This window comes from Vipera berus (assembly GCF_964194415.1).
Source record: "Vipera berus genome assembly, contig: HAP1_SCAFFOLD_480, whole genome shotgun sequence".
Lineage (NCBI taxonomy): Eukaryota > Metazoa > Chordata > Lepidosauria > Squamata > Viperidae > Vipera > Vipera berus.
Genome location: NW_027673307.1, coordinates 1,769 through 21,503, shown reverse-complemented (window position 1 = coordinate 21,503; position 19,735 = coordinate 1,769). Strand labels below are relative to the sequence as shown.

The 19,735-nt window shown below is 39.7% G+C and overlaps 1 protein-coding gene across 1 annotated transcript; it reads left to right on the top strand.

Moving 5' to 3' along the window:
• The first annotated feature begins 6 nt into the window (after positions 1-6).
• On the top strand, positions 7-19,464 carry LOC308679413 (serine/threonine-protein kinase WNK1-like). Its single transcript, XM_081347025.1, has 8 exons — positions 7-60; positions 2,922-3,116; positions 6,164-6,205; positions 9,879-10,060; positions 12,510-14,762; positions 15,444-15,569; positions 18,307-18,434; positions 19,305-19,464. The coding sequence occupies exons 3-5, from the start codon at positions 6,169-6,171 to the stop codon at positions 12,822-12,824; spliced, it is 534 nt and encodes a 177-aa protein (XP_081203151.1). The 5' UTR covers positions 7-60; positions 2,922-3,116; positions 6,164-6,168; the 3' UTR covers positions 12,825-14,762; positions 15,444-15,569; positions 18,307-18,434; positions 19,305-19,464.
• The last annotated feature ends 271 nt before the right edge of the window (positions 19,465-19,735 follow it).

Below are 19,735 nucleotides of genomic sequence, written 5' to 3'. Positions count from 1 at the left end.
GAAAAAGCAGCAGGTCCAGTCGCAGCAGTTCCCAGGGTAACAAGAGCCCCCAGATATTGGGTAAGCTTCCTAAAAAATGTAGGAAAAGTTGTCACATTTGGTACAGTTGATTCGGCACTGAGTCAAAGTAGTTTTCATTTTTGTATTGGTGGCCTGGTTTATAGCCATTTAATTTGCTACAGTTTCAATTTTGTTTCAGTCAAACCACTTTACACACACACACACACACACACACACACACACACACACACACACAAAAGAAACTTATTAATCACCCATCTCCCTAACAGAGAGGCACTTATTTTCTTACAATTGGCCACTTATTTTATCATACTTCAAATAACCTCCTTAACTTAGGTGTCCTGAATGAATGAATATAACTTTATTATGGTCATAGACCAGCAATAGACGACACCCTTTACAATATGGTAAAAAAATAGCACTTACATCAATAATAAATAATAACATCCCTGTTAAGAAAATACTTGTTCTCAAAATGTTAGGGTCACTCCCTAGTTTACGTGAGTGGGAAGCCGATAAGTTTGTGAGTAAATATAATGTTCCAAAAATTATTAGAGATATCTCCCAAAAATTGGCACAAGCTGACAACTATATTTCTGTAACCAATTTTTTTCTTGTGGACATTGCAGCAACACAGAATTTTGCCACTGCATGTGTGATAGAAGGGTTTGAGTCCTGGAGGAGAAAGCCTTCATAAAAATTGTCTGCCCTTCCTGGCAATCTCTCTAATAAGGGGAGAATCTATGCTGACCTATAGCCTCGGTATAACTCACAGTACAGTAAAACATGAGATATCTTCAACTTCTCCTTTACTACATATACATACCCGTTCTGCTATTGTTGTTCTCTTATACCTGCCCAGGAGGATTGCTGAGGGGAGAATGTTAAATCTGGCTCTGAAGAAAGCTATTGTTTGTTTTGGGAAGGTCAGATCATTTAGATATCTTGCCGATTCCCACACACCCTGTTTGATTCTATCCCTACTGTGGAGAGGCAACCTACTTAGGTGTCCTGATTATCCAGAATTCTCAGTAAAGACCTTGCTGAAGGAGCTCAACTGTACCTAAGTCTTCCTCAATTTGTGTCTGTAGAGACGACGTGACTGGATGCAATTTTATGGCTGTTTTTACAGTGGTGGTGAAGTCAACTCTGGTCATTAAGCGAATCATATAGCTGTTAACCAAATCATGTGATCATAAATCTAACTTATCCAGTAGCAGTTTTGCGAGCCCTACCCTAATTTACTATCACATGACCACTGGATGCTTCAACCAGTCGTAAATGTGAGCTAGTTGCCAAATGCCCAAAATGTGACCACGTAACCACAGAGTGCTGCAGCAGTAGTAATTTCAGGGACAAGTTGTGAGTAACTTTTTTCAAGTCCATCGTAACCTCAAACAGTTGTTAACCAATCAGTCATAAACCGAGGACTATCTGTAGGTCCTTCAATCTCACTTTTTAGGTCTTAGTTTCTACTTTGCTGATCACTTCTGTTGCTCTTGTCTGAGCTTGTTCCAGTTGTTCTGAATCCCTCTTGTAATGTAATGCACACAACTGGATGCAATGTGCTGAGTTGGAGAATAGAATAGAAAGGAATTATGATTTGGGAATTATATTTTGTTAATGCAGCTTAAAACTGAATATCCATTTTTGTAGCCATATCATATAGCCTATTTGTAGTCAATATCCCAAATTATTTTTCACTGGTACTGTTTTTTTATTTCTATTTTCTAAGGTATTATTTATTAATCTAGTTTGTATCATGTACAAGTATTTGACAATCAGATAGTAAGGATCCAGAGTACAGTGGACTCTGGCTTGATGCTATTCCAGGTCGACTGTAATTAATATATCCCCATCCATAATTTGTTTCCTCTTGTTACTTTCTTAGGGTTTCATGCTAGTTAAATTAAAAGCTGCTGATTTAGAGGGAAGATTTGTTACAGAATTCTCCCTTAACTCCCCAGGCAAATTTCTGATAAAAATAGAGTTTGCTGAGGGATTTACTGCCTGGAACCAGATTACTTTATATTCTCTTTAAAGCCTCTCCATACTCAGGAGGAAATACTTGTCCAGTCACTCAAGTGGGCCCTCAGCAGGTGTCAGGAAATGTCCCTTCCAGTCAACATCTATTCAAGTGATTACCTGTCAGCCCTTACTATTTAATACACAATCCCTCCAAAGCACACGTTTTCCAATATTCTGTTGAATTCACTATGAAAACGCCTCCTAGTTCTCAATATTTGCTCACCCCTCGAGATCCCCTCTAGCAGAAAGGTGGCATAAATGGTGGGACAGAAGAGGAAAAGATACTGCGAACTGAATATGAAACCTCTCCTAATTCTGCAATGGGCTAGAGATTCGCAACTCCTGACCTACGTAATACAAATGAGCCATATCACGTGAAGGCAGTAACTCTGCTTTGTTAACCTTTTTTATTTTTGATTTTTCCATCCCACCGTCTTGATTCTCAGAGACTGCACGGAAAGGTCCCTGCAGTTTTCTTGGCAAGGTTTTTCAGGAGTGGCTTGCCACTGCCTCCTTTTTAGGCTGAGAGAAAGTGAGTGGCCCAAGGTTACCCAGCTGACTTTAGGCCCACAGGGGAACTAGAATTCACGGTCCTCCTTATTCTCTAGTCTGATGCCTTAACCGGCGCGCCAAATCGACTAATCATACGTGAACACTTGAATGTTCATTTGCAACCAGGGCCTTCTAAAACAGAGATTGATGGTTTCTCAACGAATTTCACTCTTGTAGTTTCAGCCTGAATAGCTAACGCGAACACCTCTCTGTCGTTAGCCATCCTGACCAAATTTTTAACACGATTAGCAGGGTTGGAAAGCAAAGGATTCACTATATTGCCAGTGCCTTGATTTCTGCTCTCCTCTCTCTCTGCGCAGGAAACCTGTCTGCTCAGAGTGCCCCTTCAGTTCTCCCCCAGCAGCAGACCCTGCACCCTCCTGGCAGTGTCCCTGAAGCAGGACAAAACCATCTGTTACAGCCCCTGAAGCCATCTCCTTCTAGTGAAAATCTCTATTCAGCTTTTACCAGTGATGGTGCCATTTCTGTCCCGAGCCTTTCTGCACCAGGCCAAGGTAAATACTGTAGATGGGGGTCAGTAACGTTGAGTTCAGTGGGGCCTCATCTGCATCAGAGGATGACGAGATTTCTAGAGCCTGGTTTAGTCAAAATGAGGTAGATCGACTTGTCTGTCCCGTTATACCTGTCTGAAAACTTAAGCTTTCTGGAAGATTTATACAGTCTACTCTCGATCATTGATTCCACCCTTATAAATACGTGTTGGAATCAGTGCAGTTTCACTGTGTAAACGGATCAGGCACGTGAAATAAGGATGAGATAAGGACAAATGAAAGAGTACAATACAAAAAAGGTCAAGTCAGAGCTCCTTCCAAACCATAGAAGGAAGTCAGTGGAGCATACTGACTTAAATCTTACGCAACTTTCAAATTGTGCGATACGATGCCCTAATCTGCCGTTGCTGTAATATATATTACTTATGGCATGCGGTTGGATTAAATTAGTTGTTTTCTGGTATCAGAAACAACAGGATATTGGAGACGTGATTGTTTGGAGGCGGGGGGGGGGGGAGGAGGACAAAGGTCCTGGTTTCTTGTGTCTTGTGTAAAGCTCTCAATTGGTTGAGGTTCTTTCTCCTGTGTCTTGCTAATGCATCTCACCAGTCCAGCCTAGAGTTCTCTAACATCTTGTAGTTGTGTTCTATCTCCTGTCCTTGTTCTTCGCCCCCTTTTCCCCCCCTGTTTTTTGTTTTTACCACAGGCTGTGTGAAGTTTAACTGTGCATCTGAGCGGGTGACATTCAAGCCTGGTGGCAGGAGGACCCGATTTCTGAGTACGCCCTGCTTGGCTCTTTGTGTGTAACACCTTTACTCCTTCCTCGTCTTTTTGTCTTCGGCTACTTGGATCTGTTATCACATGCTGTCCATTTACATCTGCCTTCTTGTATCTCTCTGACCTTAGGGCTTGGCTGAGAAGTGTAGCTTGCAGAAAAGAGTGTTCTGAAATTGTTACCCTGCCGCTCAGCTAAAAGGTTCTTGTGGCGGTAGTGGTTCTTATATGGTCCTTCAGGTTACAAGGAGACAACCTTGTGATTCCTTGCCTAGACATTTAAACTTCTCTGTAGCGTATGGAGGAAATAATGGCCAGGGACAAGATATGCCGGACAGAGAGGTGCTTATCCTTTTCCTAGTGGACACGAGAAACTAATTCACACAACTCTGAAGTGAACAGATTGTTGTTCATCTGTGTGGACTTATTTTGGTCAACTCAGGTAAACAAGCACGCACATGTATGAGTATAGCACTGACTGAACACAATAGCAGTTCAGCAAGATTAGGGGGGATATATCTGCTCTAGGAGAAGTGGTATACATTTTTTTCCATTGATGTGCTTCAAATCAAGAAGACAATTTTCCCTGAATGTTATGTGGCCAACTACTCACAGTTCAGTTAGAAACTAGGGAATACTTCTGATCTCCCACTACCATGATTTACAAAAAATCTAGGAAGGCCAGAGCTGATCTACAAGCTGCATAAAGATATGGCTAGTTTAATTTACAGGCACTGTGGTCCTGTCTTCTCATCATATGAGTGATGTGTGGACAGATGTTCAAGTATGAAATTGGGACAAAAATATTTCTTCCCTTGAATTGATTTTAGAGGAAAATTTCCTCAGTCAGTAATTGAATTTTATATGCCTTAATTTCTGAGCCCAGGCGTGATCAGCCAGGTGCTGTTAAATGGTGATTTAGCCAAGACTGGGGGGAAAAAAGTTATTGGAAAATACTAAATTGCAGTAAAATAAAAATCTCAGAAAACAGTAATTATTTTGAGGATAATTAATAGGAAGGATGTGTATAATTGCTCTATGGGATTTTTGTGAGGGGTTTTTTTGGTACATAAATATTCTGTGAACTATGAGCCATGTGGGGGGAAATTTGGGGGGGAATAATGGAAATTTATAATGCCTTCAATTTGGCATCACTTGATTTCTGTTGTCCCCTAAAACTTGGCAATGCTTGTGGAAGCATGGCTTGGCTTTACTCAATTTTTAACAGGTTTTCTGTTTTCCTGAGGTCTGTCTTTTTTTTTTTTGGTCAATAGATTGTATAGGGGAAAAGGTCCTTACTAGCAAATATGAGGCTGGCCTCAATAACACGTGTCTTTATACACTTGGCCTAAAAGTAGAAAAGGTTCAACAGGTTCCTTCTTACTTTGGATGGCACTGATCTTCTAGGAGAAGTGAAATTGTTTTGAGGACTAAATCAGCCAATCATTGTATCAGTTACAAATAGACTTTGGTAGGTTTATTTGTTGTGACTCTTTTTTGAAGCCAATTAAAAATGTGAGGAAAAGTTTCAGTACTGCATTCCGTTCAGATTTATCTTTCAGTTCAGTTTGACGGTAATGTTTTTTTTTAAACAAGAAGAGAACTTGAGTGATCAGAAAACTAACTGAGATTACCCTACATTATAAAAATCTCATAAGGGACGCGGTGGCTCAGTGGGTTAGGACGCTGAGCTTGTCGATCAGAAGGTCGGCAATTTGGCGGGTCGAATCCCGAGTGCCGTGTAACAGAGTGAGCGCCTGTTACTCGTCCCAGCTTCTGCCAACCTAGCAGTTCGAAAGCACGTAAAAATGCAAGTAGAAAAATAGGGACCACTACGGTGGGAAGGTAACAGCGTTCCGTGCGCCTTTGGCGTCTAGTCATGCCGGCCACATGACCACGGAGACGTCCTCGGACAAGCGCTGGCTCTTCGGCTTTGAAACGGAGATGAGCACCGGCCCCTAGAGTCGGAAACGACTAGCACGCGTGTGCGGGGGAACCTTTACCTTTACCTTTTATAAAAATCTCATTGCCATAATGTACTTGAGAAATTCTAAACAAGTACCAGTATGTACTTAAATTGGCACATTGCTGCTCTTCCTCTACTTGAAAGTTGTCCCGATGTGTTTAAGGCCGCTCAAGAATTAAAAGCAGTGTCATGAAAGGGAGGATAACCTGTTGCGTTTTCCTACTTTTGTCACCAGGTGCTTTATGCTATTTGCTAATACTGTGTTTCTCACTGTTTCTCTTTAACCAATTGCTTTCTCTTTATGCTTTAGGGAAGATGGTGAAAAAAGTCTGCCCTTGCAACCAGCTCTGTAGTAATTATTTCACTTTTGGTTACCTCTGAATCCTGATTGCTAAGCTATGTTGTTTTGCTCAACGCCATACAGTTTTATCTCCCCGGATCTGTCTTAAGCACAGCATCTATTCTTTGTTCCTTCTAATATGTATTTCTGCATTATTGCAGAAGTAGGCTTGGACGTCCCATTCCTACTGCAAAGGATTACTTTGGTCATCACTTAATGATGTACTTCTTGGAGATTAATCATGAGGCTCTAGCATATATTGACTCTAGTAAAATTTCCATATCATATTAGAAGGCACATTCCCTTTTTGAAAGGAATTTGGTTGTGATAATTATGTCAAAAGGGGATTTCTGCAAGCACTGATTCAGCTGCATACAATCAGTATGTTATGTTAAATGACCACTAGCAAGCAAGTGACCTCAGAGTGACCTTACAGCAGGGTTCCCCAACCCCCTGGTCCGTGGACCAGTACCGGGCCACAGTATGCCAGCAACCGGTCTGCACAAACAAGCAAAGCCCCATCCGTGGGATGCAGGCTGCACACAAAACCACGCTCCTTCCGGTCCATGGAAAAACCTCTCTCCACGGAACCGGTCCCTGGTGCCCAAAAGGTTGGGGGCTGGTTTAATAGATTAAAAATTGGTTACTTTTAACAATTGAGGTCATTTTTAATATAGTATAAGTCAGGGGTAGGCAACCTCGGCCCTTTTATGACTCATGGACTTCAACTCCCAGGTTCATTTGATCACCATTTGTGGCCTTCCCGGTCAGCTTCAGACAGCAAAATCAATGAAGGAAACCAGATTCTCTTAATGACTGCCTGATCCGGTTAACAACTGCAACGATTCCCTTAACAAACAGGCCAAAAAAAAAATTGCAAAATTGGGTGAGACTCCCTTAACAGCAGAAATTCTGGTCTCAATTGTGGTCGTAATTTGAGGACTTCATGTAAATGGAGTGCAGCACATTGGCAGAGTTAGGAAAAAGAGTTAATGCAGTGATGTAGTCAGGGAAAGAAAGAGCTGTGTTTTCTCTATAAAGATGAGAGCCGAAATAAAATTCTGTAATATTTGCTGTGACTGAGCAAGATTGAGGGGAGTTTGTTTTCTATTGACGCTGATCCACATTCTTCTCAGACTCTTCTTGATGGCTGGTTTAATAGATTAAAAATTGGTTACTTTTAACAATTGAGGTCATTTTTAATATGGTATAAGTCAGGGGTAGGCAACCTCGGCCCTTTTATGACTCATGGACTTCAACTCCCAGAATTCCTGAGTCAGCTGACTCAGGAATTCTGGGAGTTGAAGTCCATGAGTCATAAAAGGGCCGAGGTTGCCTACCCCTGGTATAAGTCCTTATCTAATTATCTTAGTGACTTTTCTGAGGCGATTGGGTGCATGCTGAGCAGCTAGTGAGAGAGAAAGATTAGTCACACTTTACAATTCACGTCATCAACCTTACCCCCATGTCTTGTAGGCACTACACCTAGCAATGTACCTTTTATGGCCATCAGGAAGGGGCTGAAGAATATCTTCTAGTCCCTGCATGAAACTGATGACAATGCTTTTAGGCATGATGTGAAGGTGGTTTTCGTTTCTTCACTATTGTCTGTTACCTGTGCTGATGTGTTGCTGGCTGTTTCTTTATCAGTAGACTTAGGCCTGTGTTACAGCCTATTGTATCAAATGTCGTTCCTTTGCATGTTACACAGTAACAGTGATTCAATACCACATTCGTTTCTCTCACCTGGCAAAAGGATTTCTTTTCTCCATGTTCTTGTCTGCATGTTTACCCCCGTCTGTCTGTTCAGTTTGGGGGAGATGGTTGTCTCTTAGGTTACCTCAGCTAATCACCTTGCTTGCTTATACAGTATTTCACAGTGCAGTAACGCCTTGCCTCACTGCTATCACGGATAAGGATTTTTATTTCTCTACTTGCCCTTTTATCAGGTCTAGGGATCCAGAAGCCAGTTGTTAACTGTCTGTAACCTTTAACTATTAGTTTTTGAAGCAATAGGATCCAGTTGCCATAATGCATGATGCCACAGAGACTAAGATTGTGCAGCAGTTTGTATCTGAAGGCAAAAAGTGCTTAGGAGCACTTAGGGCCGGGACCATAGAACTTAGCAATCCCAGGAAAAGATGCTTGGATATGGAATTGTAGTCATAGGTATCCCTGCCATTCATTATGACACAAAAATATCACACACACACACACACACACACACACACAGAGAGAGAGAGAGAGAGAGAGAGAGAGAGTAACACTGCAGTGCAAACCTGCCCTTTTTTGCTTGTAACCCAACATTGGGTACAAGTATGAAAGTTGCAAAGTTTGAACTTCACACACAATGGATGTTTTGTCACTTGTCCGTCTTGCCTCCCATTGAAGATGCATGTGGCTACATATAATTGCAAAATGTGTGCCCCTGCAAGTGCCAAAGCACCTCTTTGCTCTCAGATCCAAACTGCTGCACAAATTCTTCACCACCACCACCACCCCCCCCCCGACTTTTTAAAATAAAACTTAGATTCCAGTACTTTTTTTAACAGCTGTATTGGGAGTACTTTCATACTGTTCTGTTGTGCTTTAAGTTCTCGCTCTATATATGAGCAAAAACTTTCCCTTTGTATTGTAGGAAGCTTTCTTCACATGACTAGGGGTTATTTAGGATCAGTATGCTAATTGACCTATACTGCATTTTTTTCCACATTAGATGTCATGTACAGACCTATACAGTGACCTTCCTGGGTTCAGATTCTATTTTATAAATCGGTGAACCTATCTGTTTGGGTTATGGGTGATTTTTTATTTCCATAACACATTGAAGTTCTCAAGACTTGTGTTGAAGTTTCTGCTATTCGACTAACTATTACAAGCAATAATCCTTTCCCGCACCATTTCAGCAGATTTGCCACTGGAAAGCCTTTGGCATATACCCATGGATATATTGAACTTGTCTTTATTCTTATGATCTGATTCTAGCAAGTGCCATTTATTTTTTATTCAAGTAGCTCCTTGTGCTTTTCTTTTTAGATGTATTGAGATCATTCCATGCCATGGTATGAAACCTTTGGAACTAAATAAGCAGGCTTCGCTGGAAGCCACCCTCTCAGTTTGAAGCAAAGGAGATTATTTGCCATACGTCATTTTTGTGTGTGTGTTGGGATGTGAAGTCAGTGCACTCTTAGTACAATTTTGTTTCATGATTGCTGCCAGTAACATAAGTGTTTCTTTCCAGTAATGTGTTCTTGAGGTTGCGGATTGTCCATCTGCAGAACAAAGTGACTACTACCCCGATGAATATACAATTTCTTGGTATTGGACTGAGTGGGTAGAGTTGGCAAATGGGTTAACCAAGCATAATAGATATTTGTAGACAATTGGGAGGAAACTTCCCAACAACCTTGTTATTAATGCCCAATGTTAATCCACTTGCCTGTGGAAAACGGCAACTTTGCAGACCACCCACTGATGTGAAAAATAACATACAATTACATAATTAACTTAATAGCAGAAAAACTGCTAGCTGAGCTCTAAAATCCCTCCTTTTCATTATGTCCAAGTAGACTTCATATGCATGGCTTTTTAAATGATTGCTCTTATTTTGCATTGTAATTCTTGATGGCCTCCAGGGAATTCTGTTTCAATCAAATTTAAATGATAGCTACTTTTATTTTTCTAGGGACCAGCAGTGTAAACACTGTTGGGGGTACAGTAAACAGCCAGGCACCCCAGTCTCAGCCCCCTGCCTCTAGTCGGAAAGGAACTTTTACTGATGATCTGCACAAACTAGTGGACAACTGGGCTCGTGACGCTATGAATCTGTCTGGCAAAAAAGGAGGCAAAGGACATGGAAATTATGAGGCAAGTTTAGAGTTTTGGTTTTTGTACTATTTATTGCTATGACGCTTTAGATTTCTATCAATTTTATATTGGCTGTTTTTTTTAAATTGTTATGTGCCATACACAGTTCTCTTTGGGGAAGATGTGCCGTTTAAATTTAATTTCATTAAATTAATTTTGGTTAATTAATCAGATTTAAATAGCCATCCATCTTTCCCAAAGAGAATTTTGGTCATATAGCAAGAAGAACTGATGGCAGGTGGATCAAGGCAGTCACAGAACAAATTCCACTTGATAAAAAGGGACCCAAAACAAGATGGATTGACGACATCAGCAAGTATGTGTGGCCCAACTGGCAAAAGGAAGCTCAGAACCGTATTGGGAAGAGGCCTTCATTCTGCTGTGGATAAACAATGGCTAGATTGATGATGATGAAGAAGAATTAATTAATATTGCAATGGTGCTTAAAAGTTTGTGAACCCCTTTGAATATTCAATATTTTTGCATAAATATGATCTAAAATATGATCTCATCTCTTAAAGCCCGATAAAAAGAACTTAAACAAATGAGTGAGAAACATTGCATTAGTTTGAACATTTATTAAGGAAAATGATCCAAAGCTGCATATTTGTGTGTGGCAAAATTTCATGAACCTCTAGGATTATCAGTTCATTTGAAGGAGAAATTAAGAGTCCGTGAAATTAAATCCATGGAATGATAATTAGGTGTGAACATGGGAGGCCCTGCTTTATTTAAAGAACAGAATTAAAAATCTGATCTTCACCACACAGGTATGTGGATAATAATAATAATAATAATAATAATAATAATAATAATAATAATAATAATAATAATAATAATAATAATATTATTTATATACCACCCTTCTCCCGAAGGACTCAGGGCGGTGAACAGGGCAGACATATAAAAAAAATACAAAAGTTAAAAAGAATTAAACATATGCCCAAGCTAAAAACAGTAAATACATATATTAAAAATGACAATAAAAACCCAACCCATCCCCCATCAGGCCAAGCCGGCTTGTTCAAATAAATGTGTCTTCAGATCGCGACGGAAGGAGCGAAGGTCAGGCGCTATCCGGAGCTCAACCGGCAACCGATTCCATAGCTCCGGGGCGCCCACAGAGAAGGACCTCCCCCTGGGGGCCACCAACTGACATTCTCTGATCGGTGGCACCCTTTTTCATGACTGAAAAAGGTTAAAAAGCCTATTTCCAGAGAGTTTGGATTCCACTAGTCTATTGTCAGGCAAATTGTGTACAAATAAACGCAATTCTACAGCACCGTTGCCTTCTCCAGAAGAGATCAACCAAGATCACATCAAAAGCAAAGTATATAATTCTGTGAGAGATCTCAAAGCATCTAAGGAACCAAAGGCCTCTCTTGCATTTGCAAATGTCAGCATTCATGAGAACCACCATTAGGACAGGACTCAACACCAGTGGTGTACATGGCAGGAGCGCAAGGAGAAAGCCACTACTCTTCAAAAAGAACACTGCTGCCCGGCTACATTTTGCAAAAGACAACGAGAATAAGCCAGAAGGCTGTTGGAACAAATGTTCTATGAACAGATGATATCATAATGTACTTTGGCTTGAATGAAAAGTGTTATGTTTGGCGAAAGGCAAACACTGCATTCTAGCATAAGAACATTATCCCATCTGCGAAACACGCGAGTGACAGGATTGTGGTTTGGGTTCGCTTTGCTGCTTCTGGACCGGGGGACGGCTTGATAGAAGTCTGAATTCTGCTGGCAAATTCTGCAGGAAAATGTCACGGTATCTAGCCGTGAAAGAGAGTCACGCAGCAAGACAGTGAGCCAAACCACACAAGTTGTAAGACCAAAGAATGGTTAAAGTACAAGAAAGTTAAGGTTTTGAAATTGCCAAGTCAAAGTCCTGACCCCAATCCTATAGAAATGCTGCAGAAAGACCTGAAGCATGCAGTTCATGCAAGGAAGACCACCATCACCCCGCCCCCCCCCCAACATCCCTTAGTTGAAGCCATTCTGTAAAAGAGGAACAGACTGAAATTCCTCCAGGCTGATTGTGCAGGACTGATCAACTGTTAGCAGAAACGTTTTGTCGCAGTTATTATTGACCAAGGAGGGCACACTAGTTACTGAAAGCAAAGTTTCATACACTGTTACCATACCCACATATGTAGCTTCGGATCATTTTCCCCAATAAATCAATATGTCTTCGACTCTGTAATGTGATTCTCTTTGTTTAATTTTAGGACTTGTACGAATAAACCAATCACATTCAGGTTATATTTCTGCAGAAATAATGAAAATTCAAAAGAGTTCGCAAACTTTTAAGCAGCACTGTCCATGTGCCTTAGCTACTTTTCAGGGTCATGCTTGTATAAAGTTGACAAAAGAAATTTGTGTAGCGACTCTCAGATAGCTTGATTTTGGGTTGAGTTCCATTTGTTTTTCTTTGTTTTAGGGTCCAGGAATGGCAAGGAAGTTCTCTGCACCAAGCCAACTCTGCATCTCCATGACATCATCTCTTGGTGCTACCCCTATCTCTGCAGCATCAGCTACCTCCCTAGGTCACTTCACCAAGGCCATGTGTCCCCCTCAGCCATTTGGTTATCCAACAGTGCCCTTTGTAGCCCCCTGGAGTGGGACAGGTGGTCCAGCACAGCAGCCTTTAAACCAGTTCCAGCCTGTAGGAACTGCCTCATTACAAAGCTTCAACATCAGCAACTTACAGAAATCTATCAGCAACCCGCCTGGCTCTAATCTGCGGACCACTTAGTGATTCCCAGCCACGTTGCTGGGTAGACCTTTGGGCAGGAGTTGGGGCCTGAATTAACTGCTAGGCTCTTTGTGCCCAAAAGGGATGGATTCCCCCCCTCTAACCATTGCTCTCTGCTCTCAGTAAGTAAAGCCCCCCATTTGGAAGATGGGGAGAAATTGATCAGGATCCTCTTAAGATGGCACATGCTTCCTCTAATTCTTGTATGTGGCAGAATGTATAAAGATGGAAATCACCATGCAAGTCAGCAGCCTCTGACTGTAAAATTCACATGACTTAAGAGGCTGGATCCTATGGGTTGGGAAGAAAGTTGTTAGCCTTCGCATGAAACTTGAGTATGCTGTTTGCCTTGCTCTGAAGAATTAAGCCCAGGGGAAAAGCTGTCCATTTTTTCACCATCTTGTCTATTCCTTCCTCCAAAGCATCACATCACAGTTCCTGAGCGAGTGAGCAACACAGATGGACATGCCGAATAGCCCATGCTTTGAGATAAGTCTTTCCTGCTTTCAGGAAAAGATACTAACAGCTTTTGACAGCAGCATTAGAGCAATTTAAAATGTTTAGAAGAAAAATAATAATAATTAAAAGTTCCCTGCGGACATGTACTTACCATCAGTTTTGATGTGGAAACACTGTGATATATAAATGTTGTTGGACAACAGTAGTTTAAAAAAAATGAGTGGAATATAGAGGGTTAAACAGTCAAAAAAGAAAAAAAATGGGAAAAAAGCTAGCTATATCCTGATACTTAATTGGAGACACTTTAACTTTTTTCCTTTTTATTTTCATTGTATTAGATAAATGTGAATGTATAATTGTATAAATTAATGTACTTGAATACTTTGTCTGTTCTCCCAGTATGCTTGCTGGATATTTTAGTGCCTTGGACTTTTTATTGCTTCTGCAGTTAGCATCACTTGCCTAGCAGACTTTAGTCAGACTGAGGGAAAGGAGAGAGAGAGGGAGGTTATTTTGGACATAGCCACTGAAATACCAAAAAGGCCTAAAACATTGGATGCTTGTACTGTAACAGTGTCTAGAGCAGGTGTCGGAGGGGAGCTACTGCAGCTGAACGTTGAAAAGGTAAAGCTATGGAGCGAGCGATGGGGAAAACCAGCGATGGATATTGATGGAGGGTACAGAAATGATGACATGTAACCAGAGTGAAGCTGGGCTGAATGTGAACAGAGAGAGAGAGAGGGTGGGAGAAAGAAATGGCTTGTCTGAAAGGACAGCTCCTAAGGGCAGGCTGATTGAAAGCTACAAAGGGTTTTAGGAGGGGCAAGATATGTGTTCAGAAACTGGACTTTTATCACTCTGGGAAGTGTGAAAGTCTCCTGGGATTTGCCCTTCATTTGTCTTTTAATTCTACCTAGAAAGGGCAGAAGTAGATATTCCATGTGGTGGGTTTCATTGCCAAGGATAGATACACTTGAAACACTCAAAATAAAATAAAAAAAATAACTTGTTTTTTTTGTTAAATGTCTAAAGGACTTAAAACTGGTACCAAGACTGTAACTCTGTTGCCTTCTAAGTAGGTGTTCTGTATCTCCTACTTTCCGCTCAAACTTGGTTTGTAACTCAACACACAGGGTTCTCTATTCCAATGAAATACTGCAACCAACTAGTATTACTCTGTATTGCTGCAGCAGGCTGTGAAGGGTCAAAGTACTTCTATTTTGTACTTGGAAGTAGCTTTACTGCTGGTCTAAAAGTTTGTATACTAAGTAAAAAAAATATATGTCCCCCCCTTCCCCTCAAAAAAGGTTCCTTTAAGGTTAGCAGGGAATTTGTTATTCCTGTACTTGTTCACTCTACCCTCAAACATATGCCCAGGTTTGTCTTTCCATCCCTTTGTCTCAAGTTGAGGTTTAGAGTGGCTTTGTCAAGGAAGGAGGCCTCGGCATGGTGGCTGAAAAGCGAAAGACGGGAGTCTAGGTAGGTGGGCTTCCAACACCTTTTCAGACTTTAAAGTCCCCATTTTGGCGGAATATGGGGAAGCTGTGGCTTCCTACTGTTAATGGAGAAGCTTTTACTTTCTGAGTTGGTGGCCATTCTTCAAAGGAAAATGAATTGATGTGCAGGAAGTGTAAAGAATCAGTGACGAAAGGGGCCGCTTCATGGTTAAAATGGTCAGCTGAGTGTTGCACGAGGATGGTATTTTGGATTAATATGTTTGAGGTTGGGTTTTTCACTTAGTTATGCAAGTACTGGTTTTATTTACCATTGATTTCCCTCCTGTGGATTAAATAACTGAGGTCTAGAAGAATTAACTAATGCTACTGAACTGTTAAATTATTTTGTGTTAATATTACACTTTTGAGTACCCTTTTTCCCCCCCACAAGATCTGTTTCTGAATTACAGATGTTTTCTTTACATTATTTAACAATGTACACTGTAAAAACAAAATAAAATGAATTCAAACCTTGGGCTTCCCTGGCCGTAGTTAATGGTATGTTTTTGCACTAAATCCAGGCATTGCGCTTCATGTACAATTGCGCTTTGTGCTGCAGTTTGTTACCTTCTTTGTAGATATTTAACGAAATCATTCAAATAAACCAAACCTGCTTTTGTTGAACTGTGGCATTTCATTTTCACTTGGCATTTGGTTCTTTCAGTGCCCTGAAGCTTAACTGGCGAGGAGCTCCTGCTGCTGTCGGCAAGAGTTACAGGACAGATGGCTCATCCTTTCTGAACTCAGGGCTGCAAACCCTGGCCGGAAACCCATCTGGATAAGGCTTAAGGTGAAGAATGCTACGAAGTAGTTATTCAAGCTCGGAGAAGAATGGCGTCTCCAACCAGTGGTTGTACTGTTACTTGAAGAGCTTAGCTACATTGATGAGGAGGTTTTTTTTGTGAGGTTTTTTTTTTAATTTTGTTTTCAGAGATTTCGACAGGCATTGTGAACTTCCATATCTATGATGTACATGGAAGGACTGGGAAGTTGCATTAGTAAATTCAACACATCTTAAAACTTTCATGGTTGGGAACAAAAATAGATACCTGAATGTATATATATATGTGTGTGCCAGACAGAATTCACTTGTCAAGTCTGTTCATGAAGATTCAGTGAATGGGAGGAAACGGTTGGGCTAATGCCTCCTTAAGTAACACCAGCTGCCTGCAATTAGTGCAGGTTCGCATCCCACCAGGCTCAAGGTTGACTCAGCCTTCCATCCTTCCGAGGTAGGTAAAATGAGGACCCAGATTGTTGGGGGCAATTAAGCTGATTTTGTAATAATGCCGCTTGGGGGGTGTATGAAAGCCCTAATAAGCAGGCATATACATAGAATGAAGGCTACTGCTAAGCTTGTAAGCCGCCCTGAGTCTTCGGAGAAGGGCGGGATATAAATGGAATTAAAATAAAAATAAAAAATAATAATTTTGAATTGTAATACTCTGCAGAGACATAACAGTTAAAAACAAAAATAATTCTTCCTCATGTTGCCTCACCCATTTTTGCAACTCCCTTGAAATTCTCAGTTCCCTCCTAGTGAAGTTCGTGGTTCTTCCAAGATCTGTCCATTCCCCCCCCTTTTTTTTAAAAAAAGGTTCATTCCAGAATTCTTATATCATACCAAAGAAGAATCTTCCTTTTTAAAGCCTATCATAACGAAATATTTGTAAAGTCTCCCTTGGAACCTCACATCAAGGCGTAAAAAAATGAATCCTGTGTTGATACTAGACAATAGAAGAGCAGGTCTTAAAGAGACTTGGTATATTCATTCAGTTCTTGAAAGACTCTATCTTGTATCTTTGATCTGTGAGGACATTTGAAATTTAACATGGTAGTTTACTTTTATGGTTTACATGAACTACAAGCTTGCACTCTAGTAAACTAGAATCTTAAGAGACTACTAGAACAGAAGCTGCTATATACCTCTAGGGAAAAAAGAGTTTATGTGATCACTGTAATTTCATAAATCTGCCACTATATGGGAAATTTATGTAGAACCTTGAAAGCAACTTGCGATATAGGAATTATATGACAAGAACAAAGGGAATAAGAAAATGGAGCTTTGTGCTTGAATACAACTGAATAAGGTGTTACAGGAGTTTAGTGTTGTGCTGTTTCAAGTACTGTAAATCTGTAGAAATCCTCATTTATTACAGGAATGGAAGACAGTGGCCATTCAGATGTTGCTGGGCTACAACTTAATTCTAGTATAGTGTACTTGAATTCCAATTTTTATTTGGTACTTTTATGATTGCTATATGGAATAGTTGCTGCAGATCTTGCAACAGTAAAAGTGGAAGAATTCCTGAAGATTTCTTTTAGCCACGTAATCTTGGCAGCAAGATGAAGGAAACAAGTCAGTTACACAAATGGCCTTTCACTTCCAGTTGCTTTTAAAGAATGAAATCAATGTAACAATTTTTCCTATAGGAGCTACCTGATATCAGTCATATTGTGATATCCCTTGCTTCAAGACTGGAAGTTGTTTCTTTTGCCAAAAATGTTTTTTGTAAAGTTGAGTCTTAGGATCTTGAGTGTATTTCTCGCAGTTTAGCAACTCCCATCCTTATAAAATACAGCACATTTTCCCCTTCAACTTCCTAGGGTTTCACAGACATACCCGTGTAGTTTTCTTGGCAACAGTACATTTAAAAAAAAAAACAACCTTCCAGTTTAGTCTACAGCTTCTGCATTTCCAGACAATCAAGTACTGAACAGGTTCAATGTTGCTTAGCTTTTTAAAATCAGCTAAGGAGAATTTTCCTTCATCTCTTCTATTTTAAATTGCATATTGTAAAATAGATTTATATGTAGGAAGCTAGATATACTGTAGCAATCATAAGGTGTTTGGCTACTATGGTGTGTGTGTGTGTGTGTTAAGTGTTAAGTGTTAAGCATTTAGAATACCTTGCTAGGCCCCAAACACGGGGCAAATCTTATTTCCTGATTCAGCCTAACCCAAAGCCATGGCCTTGGGTTAATCTGAAACAGGAAATAAGATTTGCCCCATGTTTGGGGCCTAGCAAGGTATTCTAAATACTTAACAAACCCTTAACACATATCTCCCTTGCTTCTCAGCTAACAAAGGGAGAAAGAGCCTGTGGCCTAAGGGTTAGAACAATTGCCTAATGTGCAATCAGCCCAGGTTCAAATCTCAGAAGGGTGTGGCTGACTGATGAGAATAAATAAGTTTGAAATAGCTATATCAGTCTCCCTTTGATTCTGTTAGCAATCCAAAAAATTTACACACACACACACACACGTGTGTGTGTGTGTGTGTGTGTGTGTGTGTGTGTGTGTGTGTATGATTTTAGCATTCTTGATCAAATAATTTTGGTTTAATCTGCAGATCGGAACATAGTGGGCCAATTTTGAAAATTAAGGAAGTTTATTTCAAAAGAATGACCAAGGAAAGTTATATAAATGATATACATACATTACATAACTTCTTACATGTGGGATCTTCCTAAGTCAATTACAGTTGTGACATGATAGTAATGGAACCCTTTCCAATGTTATCTTAGCTGTTGGTCAAGTGGAACTACAACCGACAGATGATCTGGAGATAAGGAACTTATTTCAGCCTGATGCTATTAGTCTCGCAGAAAAACTGCTTCAATTATCCTTCTCCCTTTTGCAACAGAAACAAAAGGTATACTGATCCTGTTTCCATGCAAGAATTGTTTGGGGAAAAGTTGGTCAATCTAACAAAATAGATTGATATATATTTGTGCAAGTGACTTAGAAAACATGACAGTTTGAATATAAAACCAGCAACCTGCTACCTCTCCTATCTACCAAGATGTGGTAGAGAATCGAGTTTTATGCAGCAATATTTACTGCTATGCTGCCTATTTAATGCAAGCAGCAAAATCAGAGTAAATGATGACATGAGATGCTGCATTAAATTATAGATTGCAATATGAATTATATTGCTCTTCTGATTGATTTTTGTTTTCTCAGACCAATAGTGGACCAATAAATAGACACCATAAAAAGTCCAAGACTGATATATTTCTCTTCCATCCTACACTTCCAAGCTACACTTTTAAAAAGTCATGCTTTTCTAAACTTCTAGTAGTAAACCTTCCAAATATTTTCAGGTGGAAACCTTGGTTTTGTTGATTTTGTTCATTAAAAGAAAGGACAATTATAATTTAAATTAAAAATGATTTTCTCTGATCATCAAATTCATATCCAGGTGAGACCATTATAACACATTTATATTTAGAATATATTATTACTAAAATTGCTCTCTTCTAATTGGAATGAAGAAAGTTAAGAAAGTACCTTTTTAAATTTTAAAATAAAAGTACATATAAAGGAATAAATATTAGGATTTGTAATATTTAATTCTTTTAACTAGAGTTGAAGTGGCATTTTAAGCCGTTAGTTACTGCAAAGCAATGCACTTTTTTCTGTAATAAAATCTAGAATATATACTTTGAACTGCAACTTTATTGGGCTAAAATGTATTCTGAATTAAAACCCTCATGCTGAAGTCTATTTGTTTTCTATGCAGGCTCCAGTCTTCTCTTTTTCATTCCTTGGCCTTTTTGGTATGGGCTACGTTCAGCTGAAATAGAAAACAGTCGTTCAGAAAAGGATTTCCTTCTAAAAAATATTTTTCACCTAGGTTCTTTTATTTATCTACAATAAAATGTATCCTGTTTAATTTTTCATCACTGCAATTTTAAGTAATTTTACTTTACAATTTTACTGACTTGGATATAATTCATTGGCTGAAAATACTGGGAAATATGAAGGGTTTTTCCCCCCTCTGCTTTCTGAAGAATGTAGACGCAGTTTAGGTTTCCATCCAGTTTTATATGTTTTATATTTTATATTTATATTTTTATATTTTATATTATATGTTTTATATTTCACATACAACAGGCTTCATAGTTCAGAAGCTGCATTTTAGCTGCTTTTCACAGAGGAGATAATATGTTA